Source organism: Homalodisca vitripennis, chromosome 1 (assembly GCF_021130785.1).
Source record: "Homalodisca vitripennis isolate AUS2020 chromosome 1, UT_GWSS_2.1, whole genome shotgun sequence".
Taxonomy (NCBI): domain Eukaryota; kingdom Metazoa; phylum Arthropoda; class Insecta; order Hemiptera; family Cicadellidae; genus Homalodisca; species Homalodisca vitripennis.
Window position 1 is genome coordinate 250051397 of NC_060207.1, and position 23512 is coordinate 250074908.

A 23512-nucleotide genomic window follows, 5' to 3' on the forward strand; every position below is an offset into this window, starting at 1 on the left:
CACACACACACACACACACACACACACACACACACACACACACACACATGTCCCGGCGGAGCAAGTGCTTTTTGCGATTCAATGTTTATTGAAATTAAATTAGGCTATTGCCACTTATACAAATTTAATGTGTATATATATATATATATATATATATATATATATATATATATATATCAACAGAACTATAAATTTTATGTTCATCAATAATTGTTGAAAATAGATTAGGCTATTCGTAAGTACATATATACCTAAATATCGATAGCGTTGGACAAATATTATGTTTTTATTAAACTTTTAGGTACTTCAAACAAAGCACTGGCGCAATAAGAGCGAATATAGCATAGGTTATGTATAGATATTATCGAAGTATTTGAAATTTACTTCGTTAAGTTAGGCCGTCTTTTCAACCGCAATTTTTGTGGTTTTAAAACTTGTAGTCAAAACATATCCGTTATTTCCAGAATATTTTATTGATATTTTTCGTAGAAACTGGGTTCATAACATATTTTCCAGCTTAAAGTCCACGTTAAGCAAGGCTTAGCATAAAATATTAGTTAAATTCATTGTAATCAATTACAATACAAATTAAATTTAAAATGTTTGGTGTATCAATCCTACAGACAGGCATATACATATGTTGCTACAAGGTAGATATTTGTAAAAATGTTATTTACTATTTTGTACAATTTTGTACGTTCGGTACATAAATAAAAACGCAACGAGTCCTAGGTACAACGTCCTGTTTTGTGTTTAAGCGGTGACAAATTGGAAGGGGACTGAAATCAATTACTGTGTGTCTCCAAGCCAGCTCCCACGACAGCCAACCCTGGGAGAAAACAAACAATTAAAGCTTCTTTACAAACTGGTAGTCTCTCTTCTTCAAGTAGAGCAATTGTAAAACTTGAATTCATTACGGGCGCATTTGTAAACTTTAAAATTTGAAATAATATTAAGTTTGAAATATAACAAATGCATTCAAGCGAACATTACATGTTTCATAAAAACTTTGTTGACTTTTTATCTACATGGAACATTATTATGCTTTTGGACATTTGTCATAAATGTGACGACAAAAGTCCATTATGTGATGTGTACAGTGTAAATGCGTGTTTGTGCTATCGTTTCATACTATCAAATCCACAATTGAAACTAGTACAAATTATAAATGTAAATTATTATGTACTCGTATTACACATCTTCAGGTAATTATGCAGAACATATTTTACTGTTGACTATGAGAAGTGGTTAGTAACTGATAAACGTAAGCGGGCCGTAGAGTTGTAAGCTTGATCAGTACTGTCATTGTCCAGCACACAATAGCTAATGTGGTATCCCATCAGATATGCATTCACATGTCGCCAGAGTTGTAAGCTTGAACAGTACTGTCAGTGTCCAGCGCACAATAGCTAATGTGGTATCCCATCAGATATGCTTGCACATGTCGCCAGAGTTGTAAGCTTGAACAGTACTGTCAGTGTCCAGCGCACAATAGCTAATGTGGTATCCCATCAGATATGCTTGCACATGTCGCCAGAGTTGTAAGCTTGAAAAGTACTGTCAGTGTCCAGCGCACAATAGCTAATGTGGTATCCCATCAGATATGCTTGCACATGTCGCCAGAGTTGTAAGCTTGAAAAGTACTGTCAGTGTCCAGCGCACAATAGCTAATGTGGTATCCCATCAGATATGCTTGCACATGTCGCCAGAGTTGTAAGCTTGAACAGTACTGTCAGTGTCCAGCGCACAATAGCTAATGTGGTATCCCATGAGATATGCTTGCACATGTCGCCAGAGTTGTAAGCTTGAAAAGTACTGTCAGTGTCCAGCGCACAATAGCTAATGTGGTATCCCATGAGATATGCTTGCACATGTCGCCAGAGTTGTAAGCTTGAACAGTACTGTCAGTGTCCAGCGCACAATAGCTAATGTGGTATCCCATGAGATATGCTTGCACATGTCGCCAGAGTTGTAAGCTTGAAAAGTACTGTCAGTGTCCAGCGCACAATAGCTAATGTGGTATCCCATCAGATATGCTTGCACGTGTCACCAGAGTTGTAAGCTTGAACAGTACTGGAGTCCTGGAGCCCGGCTGCTCGACATCATACGTCCGGACCAAACGTCACCTGACCCTGGACCACGGTGTGAGGTGCTAATCGCCGGGCACCAATGACTTGGCTGTCGGCGAGCAGCGTAACATTTACCGCCACCTGGAGAACTACATCGTTCCAGACCGGCCGGCACCGAGCTTCTCCTCGCCACTCTGCCGCATCGACACGACCTGGACCTGGACCAACCCCGTACACGTGGAACCGTGCTCGTGAATGCCTTCGTGGAGGAAACTGGCCTGCCCGGCACAACGTCCGCTTATTGAAATTTTGATGAAGTCGGCCGAAGGTATTTCACGAGACACGGTCAACATCTCTCCATGCGGGGGAAACGGATGCTGGCAGGGATGATTGTCAGAGCTCTCGCTTCTTCTAGTCCAGAGACGCCGTCAAACGTCCCTCGAGAGCGCTCCGCGGCGATCGCATCTTCTCCGCTCGAGCCAGTGCCTACTGAGGTTGTTGGAGATTCGACTGGGACCCTACAGCCATCTCCAAATCTCCAGCGCCTCTCATACGCGGACACCGTGAGAGGACTAACCTAGTGATGGTCTCTCGATGGACGCTCTCCTGTCTCAAAAAAACTTGACAGTGCTGACCAGTGCGGAACCAACCTAGGGAGGACCTCGGATCCAACATCAAAAAATGCTCATATTTCTAATCTCAACATTCAAAATTCAAAAATTTCAAAATCACAAGCTTAAAGTAATTCACCAGAACGCTCAAGTAGCGACTAACAAGGTTTACGAATTGGCGCTTTTGTGTGAAGAGCTTAAACCTGATGTGCTGGTTGTCTCGGAGCATGTTTTTCAAGCCCGAATCAATCGATATCTTCAAAATTCAAAATTTCGAACTGGCAAACTATTTTTGTCGAAATAATTTTAAAGGGGGGTGGTGTGGCAATTTTTGTGAAAAAATCGTCAAAAATCGAATCTTTTAAAATTGACAGCAGTTTGGACTTGGATTTTGAGGCCGTAGGTAATCAAAGTCTCGTCAAACTCTTTTGGTAAATTAACGGTTATTGGACTTTACAGGTCTCCAAATGGCTGTGAACATTCTTTTTTTGAAAAAGTTTGAGCATCTCTTAAATCGTCTTTCTCAAAATTCAATGAATTTCGTATTAGTTGGTGATCTTAATATCAATGTAATGGACCACACACCAACCCCCTTACCCAGCGGCTTCGCGATGTTTTCTAAGATCTTTTAACTTAAAATTTTTCCGTGAATACACCGACACGAGTGACCGCGACGTCGAGTACTGCCATCGACAACGTCATTACCAACATTTCTGACACCACAGTCTCTGTTTTGAATACGGCGGTCTCTGACCATTTTTGCGCAGGAGATAGTGGTTCATGGATGCAAACTACAAACTCAAAATTCAAAATTTTACGAGTTTGTAATTTTCAAAACATTTGCCATCTGAACAAACTTTTAAAAAATGAATCTTGGAACTTTTTAAATAACTTTCAAAACGTCAATGACAATGTATCGGGCATTTAGTAATGCTTTCAATTACTATCTAGATGTTTGCGTGTCCTTTTAAAAAAACAAAAATCAATACCAAACCTCAGAAAATTTCATGGTTTGACCAAGGGCATTCTCATATCTCGAGAAAAACTAAAATTCTTTCACAAAATCTTTATTGAATCTGAAAATGAACGTTTTAAACAATTTTTAGAACATACCGGAGGATCTACAAGAAAGTCATACGAGCGGCTAAAGCCTATGACATCAATAGATCCTTGGGTGAATGTGAAAATTTTTCAAGGACAGCTTGGAAAATTATTAATGATTCTTCTCGAGATACTAGTAAGGACAAGGGTTCCAGATCATTTGTGATCAAAAGTTGATGACACAATTGTTGAAGATCAATTACTAGTGGCAAATGAATTCAATAAATATTTTTCTTCTGTTGCCTCAATGAATCCGTCATTCACGGAAACTCAATCTTGTGGAAGGCGTGGTTCCGGAGCCGGTTGCGTCCATGGCTCTGCCTCCTGTGTGGGGATGAGATAGCACGTGTCATACAGGGACTGAATTCGAAGAAAACAGGTGACGCAAATGGGATGTCAGTTTGGTTACTTAAACGGTGCCTCAGGCACTTATTAGGACCACTCACAAAACTGATAAATTCCTCATTCGAATCTGGAAACTTTTCCTTCTCTTTTGAAGACAGCCAAAGTCATTCCAATTTTCAAGAAGGACGATCCTTACATTCCAAGCATTATCGGCCCATATCAATTCTTCCGGTGTTCAGCAAAATTTTTGAAAAAATTTTCTATGTAAGACTTGAAAGCTTTCTAGAAAACAAGCGGATTCTGAATCCAGAGCAATTTGGATTTCAGAAAAAAACAAATCCACAATTGACGCTGTGAACAACCTTTTGGAAAATGTTGTCGATGGATTGGAACGGCGAGAACATGTGCTTAGCATATTTCTTGACCTGTCCAAGGCATTTGACTGTGTGCATCATGAGACACTGCTGCACCAGTTGGAGAAATGTGGCGTTCGGGGACTCCCCGCAGCTGTGGCTTGCTTCTTACCTAAGGGAGCGGGATCAGAGCGTGGAGATTTCGAACGTCACATCTAACAAAATCAAAATGCCTCATGGTGTCCCTCAGGGATCTATCCTTGGGCCTCTTTTATTCCTGATTTATGTCAGTAGATTGAACTCGGTGATCCAACATGGGAAACTAGTTCAATATGCTGATGACACGACTCTCTGTTTTAAAAAGCAAAACACTGCAAAGAACTGGGAAATCACAACGTTTGTTGAAGTGAATTCATGTATTCAATTTCTTTTCTGAAATGAACTTGAAAACAAATCAAACCAAATCAAATTTTGTACATTTCTGCATTCGGCAGAATACACGTTCGGATAGGCCCAGCTGTATTTGTAGATAATGTCCTTTTAGAGGAAACATACTCCTACAAAGTTTCTGGGAATGTTCCTTGACAGAGGGCTGACCTGGGACGACCATCGACCATATATGTGCTAGAGTTTCCGCAGTATATATGCCTTGCGCAACCTAGCAAAGTTATGTTCCCCCAAAGTTTTAAAAATGGCCTACTATGGCCTTATCCATCCACACTTTGCGTATGGAGTAAGACTTTGGGGAGGCTGTGCCAAAAATAGATTGGAACGAGTATTCAGACTTCAAAAAAAGGCTGTCAGAGTCATACAAAAGTTGAGTTTCAGAGAGTCGTGTAGGGAATCTTTTAGGGAGCTTGGATTTATGACTTTGCCCTGCCTCTACATTTTTGAGGTGATTACGTACTGCAGATCAAGGTGTACTCTGATTCGTGGCAGGGACGTTCACCAATATGAAACAAGAGGCAGGGACAACTATCGAACTCAGCATCACAGACTGGCGTTGTCGCAACATCTACCTCAAGAAGTTGGTGTCAAACTGATCAATAGGCTCCCTGAAAGTATAAAGAATTCCAACAATCAAAATCAATTTAAAAACTCGTCTAAGACGCCTACTGGTGTCTAGAGCGTTTTACTCTGTCGATGAATTCATGATGAGCCGCTGGGATTTATGAGAGCATAGGATCTGAGGTCAGTGAGAATGTGTTTGAGAGAATGTATGAAGATGTAAGTTTGAATGTGTGTGGTGAATGTATAAGGGTTGCTTATAACTATAATTATAAGGGGTTTCTTGACGATTGCGATGCAATGTTGAATTGTAAAGAAAATGCAATAAAAGATGATTTGATTTGATTTGACTGTCAGTGTCCAGCGCACAATAGCTAATGTGGTATCCCATCAGATATGCTTGCACGTGTCACCAGAGTTGTAAGCTTGAAAAGTACTGTCAGTGTCCAGCGCACAATAGCTAATGTGGTATCCCATCAGATATGCTTGCACATGTCGCCAGAGTTGTAAGCTTGAAAAGTACTGTCAGTGTCCAGCGCACAATAGCTAATGTGGTATCCCATCATATATGCTTGCACATGTCGCCAGAGTTGTAAGCTTGAAAAGTATTGTCAGTGACCAGCGCACAATAGCTAATGTGGTATCCCATCAGATATGCTTGCACATGTCACCAGAGTTGTAAGCTTGAACACTACTGCCAATGTCCAGCGCACAATAGCTAATGTGGTATCCCATGAGATATGCTTGCACATGTCGCCAGAGTTGTAAGCTTGAACAGTACTGTCAGTGTCCAGCGCACAATAGCTTATGTTGTATCCCATCAGATATGCTTGCACATGTCGCCAGAGTTGTAAGCTTGAACAGTACTGTCAGTGTCCAGCGCACAATAGCTTATGTGGTATCCCATCAGATATGCTTGCACATGTCGCCAGAGTGATTTCATTAAGCCCTTTCTGGAGGATATTCAATCCCTGAGGATGGAGAAGGTAAATCGGTTGTCTAAGCATACGGGTATTTCCAGGAAGGCAATTATGGATATTCGATGTATATTCCTCTCCCAGAACAGCTTTCAGCGGAATTTTAGGAGATCACTTCACAGGTTTTAAGTTGAAATCTTAGTAGGCGTTTAAAAATATTGAACTGACTAGGCATTAAGTAGTTAAATGTTTATGCATTCTATCTAATATTTAGAGTGATCTTGAATCATTGGAACACTTGGAATCGTCATTGAAACTCCTAGCTGTAAAAGAAGCAGTAACTCTGAGGAATCCACGTGTTATATATGGGCAGATAACATATAGCTTAGACTACCACGTGCTAGAAACTAGGGAGTCCCCTATTTATTGTAGCTAATGTAATTGTTACTAACTACTGTAACTGACGTTAGCGTCTACAAATACAGAATTAAATCAATTATAATACAATAAAAACAATTTTTAATGAAATATTTTTTTTTCATCAACTATGATGGTTATCATTACATACTCAGAAAAATCACCATTTTTAAAATTTAATTTGGTTTAGACAAGATAATATAGTTTTCAGAGACAAGGAAATTTGAATGCAATAAAAGGACAACATGGACTAAAATCCTCACAATGAAAATAAATATTCCATTTATTTTAATTGCCGTTCCAATTCTCTCACTGTGATAAAAAAACTCAATTTGTTACCAAAAGTAAGTGATAGTAGGTTACTTTAAAATCCTTTAAGGCTGAATACAGGGACATTTAAAACTATCGATATCCTTTAAAATATTCGAGTGATGTCATCGCGACATATAATTATCAGCCCAACTAAATAGTTTGTGCATATGTCCTAAGTTTTGAAAATTAATCAGCGATTAAACAAATTGTAAGTAAGTTCAATATAAGTTTGACATTTAAAATTTAAATAGTAATATTAATGAACCATATGAAGCAGCAAGGAGTTGAAAAATAACGCTAATGATGACGTGCGTCTGATATCTAATTAGGATCTCTAAATACAGCAGTGCTGGCTGCATTGTTCAGACCTTTTCATTCATCGAATTGCTGCGTACTTTGTTCTGCAAATTTCTTTAGAAAATTATATTTTGATTTTTACTGGTCATCTTTATTAAACAATCAACATTTAGCATATCTGTGTAAAACTGAAAATATAAAGCAATGTATTGTTTAATTTCAGAATTTAAATATTACACCTATTTACTTAATTGTTTGATATAATTATATTTTCTTTATTGTGGCCGTTTGTTGAAGACAAAACAGTTTATTTCTATCTTAAAGAGCATAAACTCGAACAGAAGTAGTAGCTACAAAACAATTTATTTAATGTTATTGTATGTAATATATATGCATAGTAAAACAACAAATGTACATTTTACAGGGTAATTACCGGGAAACGAATGTTTTTGACTTGTGTAGTATACAAGTAATACAAGTCGGCGACGGCCGGAAGTTGTTGCGTTGTGGAGGGGGAATGTGCAGTTTTAGTTGTAGCCGAGATGTGGAACCTTGAGCATCGTACGTTTGTCATGCGACGGTTTTACGCAAATGGTGAATCAGTCACTCGACTCAGCGAGACTTTCGTACACATTTTAACGTTGCACGGCATGGTACTATCTCTTATCGTAACACGATATTGCGTTGGATACATAATGTTAACACAACTCGATCTTTGCTTAAGAAAAAACCTCCTAGACCGGTAACGACAGCTACTACCCCTGAGACAGTTGAAAGAGTGCGCCTTGCAACAGCTCAGAGTCCTAGCCGCTCAATTCGGAAGCCGGCATCTGCTCTCGGACTTCGCCCATCCACAGTGAGGAATATTTTGGTCACACATCTTAAATTTCATCCTTTCAAGCTGGCAGTATGTCATCAATTGAGTCAAGCGGATAGGAGACAACGTGTATATTTTTGTAACACAATGAGCGAAATTTTGGAAGAAAATGACGAAGCAGTTATCCTTATGAATGATGAAACGCATTTCCACTTGGACGGAGCAGTCAATAAACAGAATTAACGATTTTGGTTTGCAGAAAATCCTCAAAACGTGAGAGACCTCTTCATAGCTTACGTGTTACTGTGTGGTATGCGGTTAGTGAAAAGGGGATCATTAGTCCTTATTTTTTTGAAGACAACGATGGCAGAGCAGTGACAGTGAATGCACAACGGTGTTGGAAGAACATCTCTTGCTAGAACTGCGCCGTCAAAGAATAGAGAGAGATACGTAATGTTTGGTTCCAGCAAGATGGGGCAACGGCCCATACGGCTCGCATTAGTATGGAATTCCTTCGGCAATCATTCCCTACAAGAGTGATCTCACGTTTTGGTGATGTCACTTGGCCTTCTCGCTCACCAGATCTTACAATTCCAGATTTATTTCTGTGGGGAGTTTTGAAATCTAGAGTATACATAAACAATCCACGAACAATAGAGGAACTTAAAGAAGTTATTCGCCAGGAAATCAATTCCTATCTCCAATCCTTCTAATCTCATACCTAGAGATATGTTAGCAAAATCCGTAGCACGTTTTAAAGAACGCCTTCAACACTGTATCCGAGCAAAATGCGGCCACCTTAGATATGTAATTTTCAAACGCTAAATTGTAAGTAATTATATTCTGAAATTTCATATTGTGTACACTGTTTTTCCACTCATAAATAAATTTTTCTTTTGAATTGCCTGAGTACTCACTATTTGAAAAACACGCGTTTCTCGTTAATTACCCTGTATAAGCGTTTAAAAAACGTCTGTGTGTTGTATATAATCATAATGAATCATATTTACATAGCTCTTACTAAAAATCGGATCAAATAAGTTAAGAGCAGTAACTCCCTGATGCTACTGGCAGTATCCAGGGATTTGTACGTGACCACCTTCGAGTGTCGAGCTATGTCTTGTTGAACGGTAGCCCAGCCACGCAGTAAGCTGGTTCAGACTCGACGAGTTAGTAGACGAGGTAGTGGATGCACAGTTTGACGGACAAGTCAGCAACACCCTGGTACTACTGGCAGTATCCTGGGAGTTGTACGGGACCACCTTCGAGTGTCGCGCTATGTCTTGTTGCAGGATGGCCCAGCCCCGCAGTAAGCTGGTTCAGACTCGACGAGTTAGTAGATGACTTAGTGGATGCACAGTTTGACGGACAAGTCAGCAACACCCTGGTACTACTGGCAGTATCCTGGGAGTTGTACGGGACCACCTTCGAGTGTCGAGCTATGTCTTGTTGCAGGATGGCCCAGCCCCGCAGTAAGCTGGTTCAGACTCGACGAGTTAGTAGACGACTTAGTGGATGCACAGTTTGACGGACAAGTCAGCAACACCCTGGTACTACTGGGAGTATCCAGGGAGTTGTACGGGACCACCTTCGAGTGTCGCGCTATGTCTTGTTGCAGGATGGCCCAGCCCCGCAGTAAGCTGGTTCAGACTCGACGAGTTAGTAGACGACTTAGTGGATGCACAGTTTGACGGACAAGTCAGCAACACTGTGGTGCTACTGGGAGTATCCAGGGAGTTGTACGGGACCACCTTCGAGTGTCGAGCTATGTCTTGTTGCAGGATGGCCCAGCCCCGCAGTAAGCTGGTTCAGACTCGACGAGTTAGTAGACGACGTAGTGGATGCACAGTTTGACGGACAAGTCAGCAACACCCTGGTGCTACTGGGAGTATCCAGAGAATTGTACGGTACCACCTTCGAGTGTCGAGCTATGACCTCATCTTCCTTCCCTCCACTGCGAGTTTCCGTCACGCTAGATATTTATTGTGAGTTGTATTTACTCTAGTTCACTTTACATTTTCATTTCTTTCACAGAATTTTCGTTCCTGATCAATGCCTTGAATTCATTATTGAAAGAAGACATCAGTTAATCACCAAATCTCAAAAATTGTGGAACATGTTTAAAAAAGCATATTCCACTCCACATATTTTTATGTAACAATGCTAGTCTACAATACCAGTTCCTTTATGCCCTCAATAAAACAATTTGGCTTTGGACCTCACAGTACCAAGATCTTTATTAATTATAATGGGAAACTAAACAGGATGACGCAGACCAGTCTTCCATAATGTGTAGCTGGAGAACTGTTTAGTGTTTAGCTATAAAACGACAGTCTCTATAAGGCGCACATGCGGAATCCATTAAAAATGCCCATTAAAGTCTATGTACAGGGTGATTGAATTTGAGGTTTTTAGTCGCAAAGTGTGTAAATCTAATCATGGGACAAATCATTCATCATTTTATACGTCTAGTTGAGAAGAACTTATTGGCGATAAAGAACTCACTTCACAAAACACTTAGTTATGGGAAGAAGGTTTGATTGAATTCTGTCTATCTGTGTTTTACATTGGTTTTAAGGGTAACCGTGATGGAAACGAAAAAAATATGACAATAAATACATTTTTAAACAAACTCAATAACCTCTGAGAATTGGAAACGTGTGAGATATTCTTATACAATTATTATAGCGAATTCATGAAGAGTTTTGTTATTATTAACCACTGACATGAAACCAAATTTAAACTATTTATGGACAAATATCATGAAGGAATAAAGTAGGTATTTACTGATTTGGGTTCTGAAACTTTTCCAAACGGTAAATTAGATATGTGCTCTAACACACTTATAGTTGTAATACATATTTTCATTGAACCTGTGTTTTATGTGTACTCGACGGAAATCTCCTAAAACAGTTTTTCAACAAATCTGTCTTTATTGTTACTTTAATTTTGTATCTCCCAGAATTTCCTAACTTCCAATAGGCTATGTCAAATAGTGTAAACGTTTATATTTATGTTTTTATACAAAAAACAACACTGATAATCTGAATTTCAATGACATCAATATAACATGTATGTGGAAAAAATAAATAGATAGGTTTGTCACGAAAATAAATAACATAAGTAGAGAAATACATTTCATGAAAACTAGTGAAATGACGATAGTTTCTGACGAAATTAATTTATATACCATACCAAGGTATAAAGCTGTTAGCTCACTGCAATGATAAATAAACCCTATTTAAAATTTTTTGTTTGTATAGGCTAGAATACACTTCAGAAAACAGTTTTATTAGCGATTTAGCTGAAATAATTAAAAAAATGCATAGTACTGTAGTATATATCGGGCACATAATTGTGAATATTCCTGAAAGTAAACCAATTGTTAATGATTGCCTAAATTTACCTAATAACCATGGTATCATGTCATTCCCATACACCCCTACTAGAATTACTATTACGTCTGAAACTTGAATAGGTCACATTTTTATTTAGAAGCAAATTCACAAATTCTTCAAAAGTTCAGTTTTCTGTCATGGTATCACACACATTGCTTTTAACAATGTGTATAACCAATCACCAAATATACATATTTTAACTAACAAGCCAAATAATGATATTTTTAAATTTTATTCTAATTTAGATAAAGAGAATTGGGAAGTTGTTGTTTGGGACTTAGTCCACACTGATAGTAATGTAAATATTTATTATTGTAAATTTAATGATATTCTGTGTACGATTGTAACTTTCAGTTGTAAAAAAGGGGGCAGGGTAAATAAATTACAGAAATCTAAATTATTGAGCCCATATATGAATTTTCATATTTGGAATGGAAAGAAGCTTTACAATATTATCAAACGAAGATTGCATAACACAGCATTTAAAAGTTATTTCAGTAAGTTTTGTAACGATTTGAATCAGAAAATTATTTTTGTAAAAAAACAATATTATTCTAAATGATTATTAGACTGTAACATAGACGTATCTCGGCAGTAGAAAATAATAAATAGTTTGACAGGTCAAGTCTTAGACAAAAGTAATTGCGTTATCGCGGAGGAGATAAATGACTATCTTATCTAATTACAGTCTGACCGTCCTAGTACAGTCCCGACTACCAAAATAATAAATAGTTTGACAGGTCAAGTCTCAGACAAAAGTAATTGCGTTATCGCGGAGGAGATAAATGACTATCTTATCTAATTACAGTCTGACCGTCCTAGTACAGTCCCGACTACAAACATATTTTCAATACGCACTTCCCAACAATATTTTTTATTACGGCAACAACAGAGGACGAAATAAAGTCTGTTGTAAGAAGTCTAAAAAATTATAAAATATCCTGGATATAATAATATTTCTGCAAAACTGTTAAAATTGATTGTTGATGATTTGGCGCCTGTACTTACGTTTAATAACAGTTTTAGTCATGTATTTAAAAAAAGCCTGAATGTGATTTCATTTGTACCAATTATTGTACCACATATGTAAATTGAAATGATTTTAGACTACGCTAGGTGAATAAATTTATATTTTTCGCCATTCTTTTTAGGGACCAAAGTTTTTAAATTGTTCAATTATACATGAAAAATATTACGAATTTTTAAAATCGGGTGAAAATTAATTACTTGGCTTTGCAGCAAGACATTGGATATTTAAACACCGTGATGTCGTTCGGTGCAGGGTACTGTTGTAGAGTTTTATGGCCTTTGTATATTTTATATTTTGCTTCATATCTTTGTCTATTGGTATGTATTGCAATTTATTTTAATTTACTGTTATTTATATTTGTGGTGTATATTTATTTATTGTGTATAATATATTTTCTTAATTGTAATAAGACGTAAAGATTTTTAGCAGATACCCAAATGGCGGCTTAAAGTCATCTAAGGTGCTAGACTCTCATAAATGTAATTTATATTTTGTTTCAATTTACTAACAGGCCACACTTCTTGAAAAAGTGACCAGTCAATGTCAAATATGATGCTTATTATAATTTTGTTTATAATTAAATTATTCATTATTCATTTATTGATTTTTGTCATAAAATGAAATTGCTACAAAAGGGTAACACATAACATGCGTTGGAGAAGTTATTCCGGATAATTTGGTCGGATATTCCGACACTAACTGAATGTGATATGCCAATACCGTCTGAGCTGAGCAGCTGTATCGAATAATAAACAGGATCCCAGCTGCATTCGATCTGTACGCCACCATTGGATTATACTGAAACTTTCTGTGGTGATTAGATCTTTACTTTTAGTTTAATGTAACGTTTAAGATGCATTCCATACATTGTATTTAACGTATGTGCAATTCGGCTTATGATCATATACTTCAATACCGGCCTGTAAATACTATTGTCATTTATAACTTATTCAGAAAAAGCGCAATATTATCTATTATATAAATATAATAAGTAAAACGTTATTTATAAACTGTAAACATAGTTTGTTATAGTTATTGATGTATTCATACTGAATTTTTTCATGATTCTTTTGATATCTCGTAAGATCTTAAGATGGAATTCAAACTAAGTTCATATGCACACATATGAGTGAACCCTAATTGCTAAATTATTGCAAGAAACCTGAAGCATAATTTAACATGCCCTGACCTAGTTTTTATCGCTATTAATTTTCCTCAAATAACAAATAACTTTGGGAACTCGTAAAAATATATCAATTAAATCCCTCACTACATAATTTAATGATTCACAATAGTGGGATTTCACAATTATGTGAAGGTTAAAGACTCACTAAACGTTGGGGCAGAGTGAGAAACTCACTTCGTTCTACAGCGGATAACGTCATGGTCTGGATAACGGCTTAGGAGCATTAGGATGCACCAATATTTACCATTTCCAATCAGTATATTGTCTATATTGGTTATTTTATTTCTCACCGAATATCAATCGTCCACGTTAACACAATTTAAAAGCATCGTATATTCAATATAAATGTATAAACGAACATTAATAGAAACAGAAATCAGTTTAAGTTGTTTATTAGTGGGAAATACTCTACTAAATGCTCTGTCTACTAAACTAAATATTAAAACTAACATTTCCGTGTACACTTTTTCAAACATCAGCAGACACAAACCGAATTTAAGTTTACAAAACCATGGACGTAAACAGAATCTCTATTGACTTTCATGTATTAGGAAGTATTCCCTGTTTTAAGGGTACAACCATATATATATATATATATATATATATATATATATAAGTAGATAATAATATGGGGTTCCTGGCGCACTTTCGGAGCCGACCGAAAAGCAATGTAAAATACTGTTCAATGTACCATAAAGGAAGCTGAGAAATAACACAGCAAATCTCAATGAAAAATTAACCGAATCTACAGTCGTTCGTCTCCAAAAGCGATCGGTACATTACTATCTACTCTGAGGAATGAAAAATTAACCAAATCTATAGCTGTTTGCTTCTACTTTCTTAAGCTGTGCTTTGTAAAATGTTGTCAAATCTGCTACGAATAAAGGATTTATCTTAATAAAGTTTAATCAATTTAAAACATTTTTACTAAAAACATACTGTACTTTAATAAAAACACTTTTCTACTAAATAAACAACATGAACTCACCAAGCTCTCTTCAGTTTCTAGCATTTCAAAAACTTATAAAGAAAGACAATTTTAACGAGTTCAACGAATTACCAAAACATTTTAAAGAACAGTTGATACTTTCCTTAAATGATACAGAATTCAAAGAACTTGTAAAGTCTTTTGCAGAAAAAACGTCTAATGGAGTGTTTTACTATCGGCAAAAAACTAAAAAAGTAAGGGATTACATATTTAATATAATTACGAAAGATATTGAAAAGAAAGTAAAAAATAAACAAACAGAGAGTTTTCATCGTTTTTTTATTACATTTTTCCCATATTATACGTTCTTTCAAGATAATCAAGACTTAATTGATGAATTTCTTAGGAATTTTTGTGAGTATCAAGATTTATCAACACAATTCATTAAAGAGCATTATAGAATTTTTCTTATAGAATATAGCCACATTTTGTGTGAAACAAAAGGTATTACTGTAGATAATATTCCATGTGATTCCTATGAAGAAAGACACCAACTATGGTTATCAAAACAGTACTATGACGTGGGGAGGGACTGCAAGTTTTAGAGTTAAGACTTTATTCTACAAAGTTAATTGTTATAATTTCTTTATCTTTAATAGTCTTCTTTCCAGTAACAATCAAGTGTAATTTTTCATTTTTGTTTAATTCTTTAATCTTTTTCTCATCCAAAACAGTCAAAAATCTGTTCGGCAAGTGTACTTTACAATCTTCCAACTCGGCAATTATTGTAAACCCGAATTTATCTTTCATTTTCTCCAAATTCAAGATTCTATGTTTCTTCCTTTCTTCCAATTCATTTAACTTCTTATACTCTTTAAACTTACATTCTCCAATATCATTTAACTCTTTCAAGAACTCCATTTAAATAGAAAAAATTTAAAGACGGAAAAAATGAAATTTGCTAACAATCACTCGAGAAGTCGAGGGAATTGCCAACATCTTCATTGTTTGACGAGGTTCTTCATTTACTTTCTCCAAATGTAATATAAAATCATCTAGGATTTCTGGCTTAAAATCGTAGACAAATTCAACATCCAGATAATGAAAAAATACAGGTAATATCTTTTCATAATAAACGTGTGTATCGATACCTACAAACCTAATGTATTCTTTGAAAAGGAAAATAATTTTGTCAACGGTTCCAAGAGATAAGTAAAAATTTTTATTCTGTTTTCTAAATTCTGTAACAAATTTTGTTTGTTTTTCACCTCCGTATTGTAATTTTGTAAGCAGATTATTCAAATGTGTTAGTTTATTTCGAAATTTCCTAGGTTTAGGTCTTTCGTACAAAATTAAATTACAATCTCTACAAACTAAATATTTTTTATCAATAATTTCTCCTCTATTATAACACTTGTAACAGTTGGCATTATACTCTTCCATTTAAACAAAAAGATTTTTTTATAAATGGAGATTATGGAACTAAGTCTGCCGAGATATAAATTTTTCAGCGCAAATGTTTGTGTTTACATTTCTACAACAGAGATAAATAGAAATAATTTCATTCTATTGTACAACTATTTAGGATATTATGTGTACGATTATAAAGATTATTACGGGAGAAATCGGGATTTTTCAGTGGCGAAAGAGTATATTTTTGAAATATTAGAAGGAATGAAAGAGAATAATATGAACATCATTAACTACTGAATTTCTCTAATATCGTTCTTAATCACATCATAGGCTAAAAATTTCTCAGAGACAACAACAACATAACAAATCGCGTTTGTAACTAGCTTTTTGAAAATCCATATTGATAATTATATCGTTCTTTGAACCAGAAATATTTGTCAAACTCTTTGTTGTATCAATGACATAAATAGGTCTATTCGCTAAAAATTCTTTAGGATTGTAATACATTTCCTTATTATTACAGTAAACTTTCTTAAAATCTTGATACATCTGATACATGATTCTGAAAAGACCTCCGGAAATGTTTAAATTTTGTAATTCATCTGGATAATAAGAACCGTTCAATTTTACTCTGATATTTTTTACATCCAAACTATCAAACTTTGAAGGATTTTTTTCTTGATTATTCTGTCTATCTGTTTGAAAACCGATGATAACGAACTTGGGATTGAAGATATTTCTATAAATATTTGTGATATCGAACGAATAAGTTGTTCCGGAAATACCTTTTTGTTCAATACATTGCCAATCTAGAAAATTAAACATAATGTTTTGACTTTTTGTAATTTCATCAATCAACCTTATTTTACTCGTGATTTTATAATCAATCATTGGAACTCTAATAAAAAAATCTGTAATTGTTATTTTTCCATCAACAGGCATAACATTTCCAGTTGCAGTCTTCAGAATCACATCATCGTCTTCTGCTCTTATAAAACTTAGATAAAATCCTCCTTTATAGATCGGAATAGTAACATTTTCAAAAAATCCTAATCCAAAATGAGATAAATTTCCAGCTGCTTCAAAAACACCAAATTTAAAATCTGATTCAAAGCCATTAGAAGTTTGAGAAATAACATCACTTTTTGAATACGAAATAGTTCCTTTAATTGTGCTTAATTGGCCACAGTTTTCGACTTCTTCTATCAATTTATTGTGTTTTCTTACTTCAATCTTAGAAAATAAAAACGGTATAAAATTATCGATTAATCTAACATTATCAGTTCCAAGATATGCTTGACCATCTTGTTTTGTTAAAGTTCCAGAAATATAAAACTGGAAGTTAGACGAGCAAAAGTTATCTCCAAAATCAATATTAAACTCAGTTCTTTTATTTGGTTCATTGAAATGTTGTTTACTAATTGGATAGAAATTTTTAAACTCCGCCCTTTCAATATCACTAGCATATTTTCTATAGTCCGCCATTTAATAAGAGAAAATTTAGAAATTTTAAACATCATGTATCATTTTTTCATCGATCTAATGTACGTTTTTATAAGAAAAGATATAAATTTTAGTAAAATAATTAAAAAGATTAGAGTCATTTTTAATGATCTACTTCGTCATATTCAGGATTATCTTCCTTAAATTTTGCAATTTCGGCCACATATTTCAATAAAATCTGCACAGGATAGTAACCGCTATCTATAATATTGTTCCAATCAACTGTATCTTTATTTTCATCCAAAAATTTTATACTCAAGTGTTGATAGAGACAAAGAACAGACATATGATCTTTTAATTGATAATTTATATTTTCTTGAATGAACTCTGGGGACAGAGTTTGATATTTTGCAATGTTATACCAATTCAATTTGTTTACGTATAATCTCATCATATCTTCGGATAATTCATATTTTTGAGAAATGTCATCCCAATGTTCTTTTTTCAAATCTCTTTCGTGTTGCATGATAAAAAGATCGAAAGCACTGTAATGTCCCGCCATCTCTATTTATTAGGAAAAAATTTCAAAATCAAGTTTTTATAAATTGACTCTTTTTTGAGTTACATTCAGCACATTTTCCCGAAATTCTTTTAACTCCGTTAATGTTTGCATAGTATTTTATATCATTTGTTGCAGTTTTTTCTTTACATCTCACACAATATATGAGCGCCATTTATATAAGGAAAATTAGTCATCATAGCCGCCTAATCCATTAAATCTGTTATCAATATTTTCAAAAGTTTTATTAACATCTTCTTTAAATTTATTAAAGTTTTCTTCTAGTTTATTTACTTTATCGAGATATAAAGAGTATCAATCATCTATTCTTTTAAGTAATTCATTATTATGTGTTACTTTCTCATTGAAACGTGTACCAAAATTTTCAAAAAAGTTTATTTTCTCATTGAAACGTGTATCAAAATTTTCCAGAATTTTGTTAATTACTTCACCAACTAATACATTAACATCATTTTTATATGTATTAAAGTTTTCTTATAGTTTATTTACTTTATCAAGTAATTCACCAACATCGTCTACTGATCTTTTACTTCTTTCATCGAGTTTTTCATAGACTTCTGTTGTCAAATCTTTAACATACTGTTTATGATTCTCATAATTTTGTTTTAGTTCATTAAACATTTTAATAGGATCTTCTAATTGAATCATTACAACAACATCAAATGGATTAATTCCTTTACTAACACCGCTAATTCTTTTTCCTTTAAAATCTAAGGCATTTTTAACATTCGGATCATGTAAATCAACAATATCGATGTTTTCTGATAATTTTAGAGGTTTTAAAATTTGTTCTTTAACAACAACATCATGTTTGTCAATACCAGGTCGAACACCGACAATTCTTTTTTTATTAGCCAAACTAACATAATTCTTTTCAACTTTGATTGCTTCAGTAATTTTATCAGCTTTTTCGATATGAGACATTAAATTGGTAAATAATTTTTTTACACCATCATCAACTTCTTTTTCCAATGTTTTTATTTTATCAGCAACTTCATTTGAACTCATGAAATTTGCAAGTTTGTTATCATATTCTGCTTTAAAATCTTCAATCTCGACAGCAAACATATCTGAATCTGGAAGGTTTTGTAATAAATTTTCTAACTTGTTATCAAACTCATTTCTCAAACTATCAAAATTCAAACTATTATCTACATTTTGAATAATTTGTGTTCCAAATACGTCAAAAATATTTTGTGAATCCATATTTATTAAGTAATAATTTGTTAACAACTTCTTTAAAATCTTTACCAGTACTCAGTTCATTCAAAACAAAAACACATAAATGACCACAAATTGGGGGATCTTTATAGTCTTGAATCTGAGAATCATTGTAGTAGACGCTTGATTTTTTCAAATATTTAATCAATTCTATAGGTGGTTTGTCCTCAATTCTTCCATACGAATCAAAATAACATGCATTCTTATCATTTTTATAATAACAAATCCAATGCGTTCCACTTCCCATAATCGAGTCTAAATTCACAATTCCACATTCAAATTTCTTAACTTTTTCAGGTAATGTATCTCTCATGAAGATTCCTCTAAAATGTTTAAATATTTTTGCAGATTTCTTCCAATTCCCCGAATGTTAAAGGTTTAAATTTTTTTTCAATGTTTGATTTCACGTAATTCAAAGTTTTTTCATCTAATCCAGATCCTGTAACATCTTCCAACTCTTTATCTAACCAATTTAAAATGTTTCGAACAATAGGAATCACATCTTTTTTAACGATTGGAGCAGCTTTACGAACATAAGGAACAACATTTTTAACAACTGGAATATTTTCTCCAAAATCTAATAAATCTTTCAAAAGTCCACCATTTTTAAGTTCTTTCAACTGATTATAAGAAAATTCTATTCTGGTTCCTTTATTGTTTTTCTTATGTTTTTCGAGTTTATTGTATTGTCTATTTGTTAAAAATATCTTATCTTCGCCATTTTTTAGTTGATCTATTTTAAATTGAATACTAACGGGTATTTTCTTCTTAAAAGCGGATTTTATTTTTTCTTTCTGATTTTTGCTGAAGTTTACGTTCACCTCCATTTATATAGTTAAAATTTCAAGTTCTCTTCGATTCCCATTCCTAGTTTTCTCTTCAAAAACATTGCTCCAGCTGTTGGAAGCGCAACAAATCTTTCACCTAAACTAGCATCTTTTGATAAAAAATCTATCCATTGCTTTATCTTGCAAAACTTTATCTGCGATATGTCTGGAATTTGTGTCTCTATGTTTTGCATAAAAAATATCGTGTTCCATAGCAGCTTGATCTAATTTATTTATACCAGGATCTCCTCTTTTTAGTCTTTTTTCGAGTTTTGTGCCAGGCCCCAGATACTGATAAGTTGGTACATGTAATTCAAAAGGTAAATTGTTGATAAAATCATTCAAAAGTCCAATACCCTCAATCATAGATGAACTTATTGCCGGCAAAACTCGTTTTAAATATTTAATTCCATCAGGTTTTTCAATCATTTCGTCAAGTTTGTTCGAAATAAAATCTTTAATCGCTTTCTTTTCGTTCAAAAAATTGTTGTTTCCAGCCTTTTCTTGAGCATAAATATAATTAATATTTCCATCGAGTTTTGTCAAATCGTCGATATATCTGTATTCAATCTTATTATCACTGTATTTTCTCACACCTGATCCTTCGATTCTTTTTTCCCAAATTAGTTTAATCAAATTGAGATATTTTTTACCTTTACTTGACTTTGGTTTCTTAGTTGATGGATCATTATTTTTGTAAATTGAATCAGATTTCCATAAAATTTCAGTATACTTTTTCAAGTCTTCTTCAGAATATAAACCGTCTTTTGGAACATCAGTGCCTGTTAATAATCTCCATAAACCTTGAGTTCCTTCATATGTTTTTTTCATTAATAATGATATCATTATGCTCAAAATTCACGGGCAAATTTCCAATCATAAAACTTTTCTTTTTTCTGTCCCAATACAAACCAAATTTATCATCCTTTGCTCTAGGAAGAAATTTTTTACCAATTTCACCAATTATTATATCCGTTGTTCCAGGACTTATTGGTTCAACTATGGTAGAGTCTTCAATGATTCGAGGTCTAAATGGTGTTGAAGATGGTAATTTTGGCAATTCAAACTCAGATTCTGGTATCGAAATATCAGCAAATTGTCGTACAACTGGAACCAAATTCATCAAATTTTGATTATCGCTTAAAACATTTTCAATTTTGCCCTCAACATTTTTTATTGCAGATGTTACAGGTTGATTAATTTTTTGAATAAATTCTTGTTCTTTATCATCAATTCGAATCTGTTCTTTAAATTCTTTGATTAATTTCTTTTCTATTTGATCAAGTTTTTTTGCTTCTTCTGAAGTTACGTTCGCCATTTATTTAGGAAAATTTTGAAACGTAGAACGTGAACGTGGAACGTGAACACGAAACGTGAACACGGAACGTAAAACGTGAACGTGGAACGTGAAACACGAACGTGAAACACGAACGTGAAACACGAACGTGAAACACGAACGTAAAACACGAACGTGAAACACGAACGTGAAACGTAAACATGAACGTGAAACGTAAACACGAACGTGAAACATGAACGTGAACGTGGAACGTGAACGTGGAACGTGAACAGATTTACCGTTTTTCTGTTATTTTCATAATGTAAATCAAAATTAAAGATAATATAAAAATAATTGTAACAAATATTTTATCAAGTAGATTTGTCAGACCACTGAGCAGCATTAATATTAGAAAATTTATTCAGATATTTACCATTTTTAGGCTTCAAAGTTAGATTAATAGTTAAAAATCCGTAGTCTTCCTTCCAAATTTTATCACATAACTCAATAAAGTGGTTAAAACTCATATCAGATCCCACATAATTGTTATAAATCTTTCTCGAATAGTGATCATCTTGCTTAAAAATACACAACATATTCAGGTTATTTCTTATAACTTGTTTATCAACCTTTGAAAAGCATTGGGAAAGATAGATACAAGAGATATTTTTGTGACGGGACATTACGAAATATTCCTTAATAACGTCTTGATTTTCCAAAATACAATCATCAAAAACGATTAAAGAATTCGGTTTACATTCGCTTAATGGAACTATGTCCTCGGAAGCATTATAAAAATGTGATATTTTTTTGTTTAAGTTTTTCTCAATATTTTCAAATCTTTCTTGTAATTTTTTATAGGCGTCTTGTTCTAAAGATTTACTAAAAACATACAAATTGGAATAAGGAATCAACCTATTGTAGATAAAATTCAATAATAAAGTTGTTTTTCCACATCCACTTGAACCAACAATTAACAATCTGATTGGTTGATCTTTCTTATTTTCTTCAAACGTTTGAAGTTTTATCTGATCTTTTTGCTTTAAAAATTTCTCCATTTAAATAGAAGATTTTCATCTTGAAGTAACGCTTGCGAAAATGAAGCTGTTCAAGTTGACTTCAGAAAGCTCTAAATTAGTTTTAAACTTGGAACATCCTATACACTTAGAGGAAGAATCAAATTATTTTATCGGTTTAAGCGGTTTTTATTCTGACAATTTTGTAATAAATATTAGTGAAAGTTCTCCTTATTGTATAGGATTTAGTGAGAAGAACATAACAAAATATTATGGTTTAAACAAAGGATATTATACTTTCGATCAAATTAAAAATTCCCTTAAAAATTATCTGAAAACATTCAAACAATCAGATAAATCTTTAAACTTTGACGAAAACAAGTTTGAAATGCAAAAAAATTATCTCTCTAATAAAATTCAAATAAAATCACCAGTAAGAATAATGTTTTCAGCAATTATTGTAGATTTGTTAGGGTTTGTTCAAGAAACTATTGAGCCAAATCAGGTATATTTAGGAAATAAAACGCCAAAATTTAGACCGTTCGATGTAATTGAAGTGCACTGCAATCTCGTTGAACCTAGTTTTGAAAATCATACCGAACATTTACACAAAGAATCTGAAATTTTGTACACTTTTTTCCCAAATGTTGCTTATGGATCAAAAATCAGTGAAAAACCGAATGAAATCGATTATATTCCAATTAGAAAAAATATTAAAAGAATTCAAAAAATCGTTCTAACTATACAAGACTCTGAGGGAAATTTATTAAATAATGAGAGTAAAACAACAATATATTTAAGATTGTCTAAAGAATGATGAATCAAGGGGAGCTATTGAATAGCTTACCTTCAAATTTTCAAGAAAACAACTTTTGAATGTATAAATTACAGGAGTCTATCCCATAGACCCCTTAACAATCTTCATCCTGACCCTGTTTTTATCAATG

At 33.9% G+C, this 23512-nt stretch overlaps 1 protein-coding gene across 1 annotated transcript in view; it reads left to right on the forward strand.

The window, feature by feature from the left end:
- The window catches only part of LOC124355553, a 137455-nt gene that overhangs the window by 67071 nt on the left and 46872 nt on the right, over positions 1-23512 (forward strand). The window contains exons 5-9 of the mRNA XM_046806719.1: positions 2233-2361; positions 2467-2632; positions 9382-9556; positions 9703-9882; positions 10029-10232. Coding sequence (XP_046662675.1) covers positions 2233-2361; positions 2467-2632; positions 9382-9556; positions 9703-9882; positions 10029-10232 — 854 coding nt within the window. The remainder of the gene's footprint in view (positions 1-2232; positions 2362-2466; positions 2633-9381; positions 9557-9702; positions 9883-10028; positions 10233-23512) is intronic.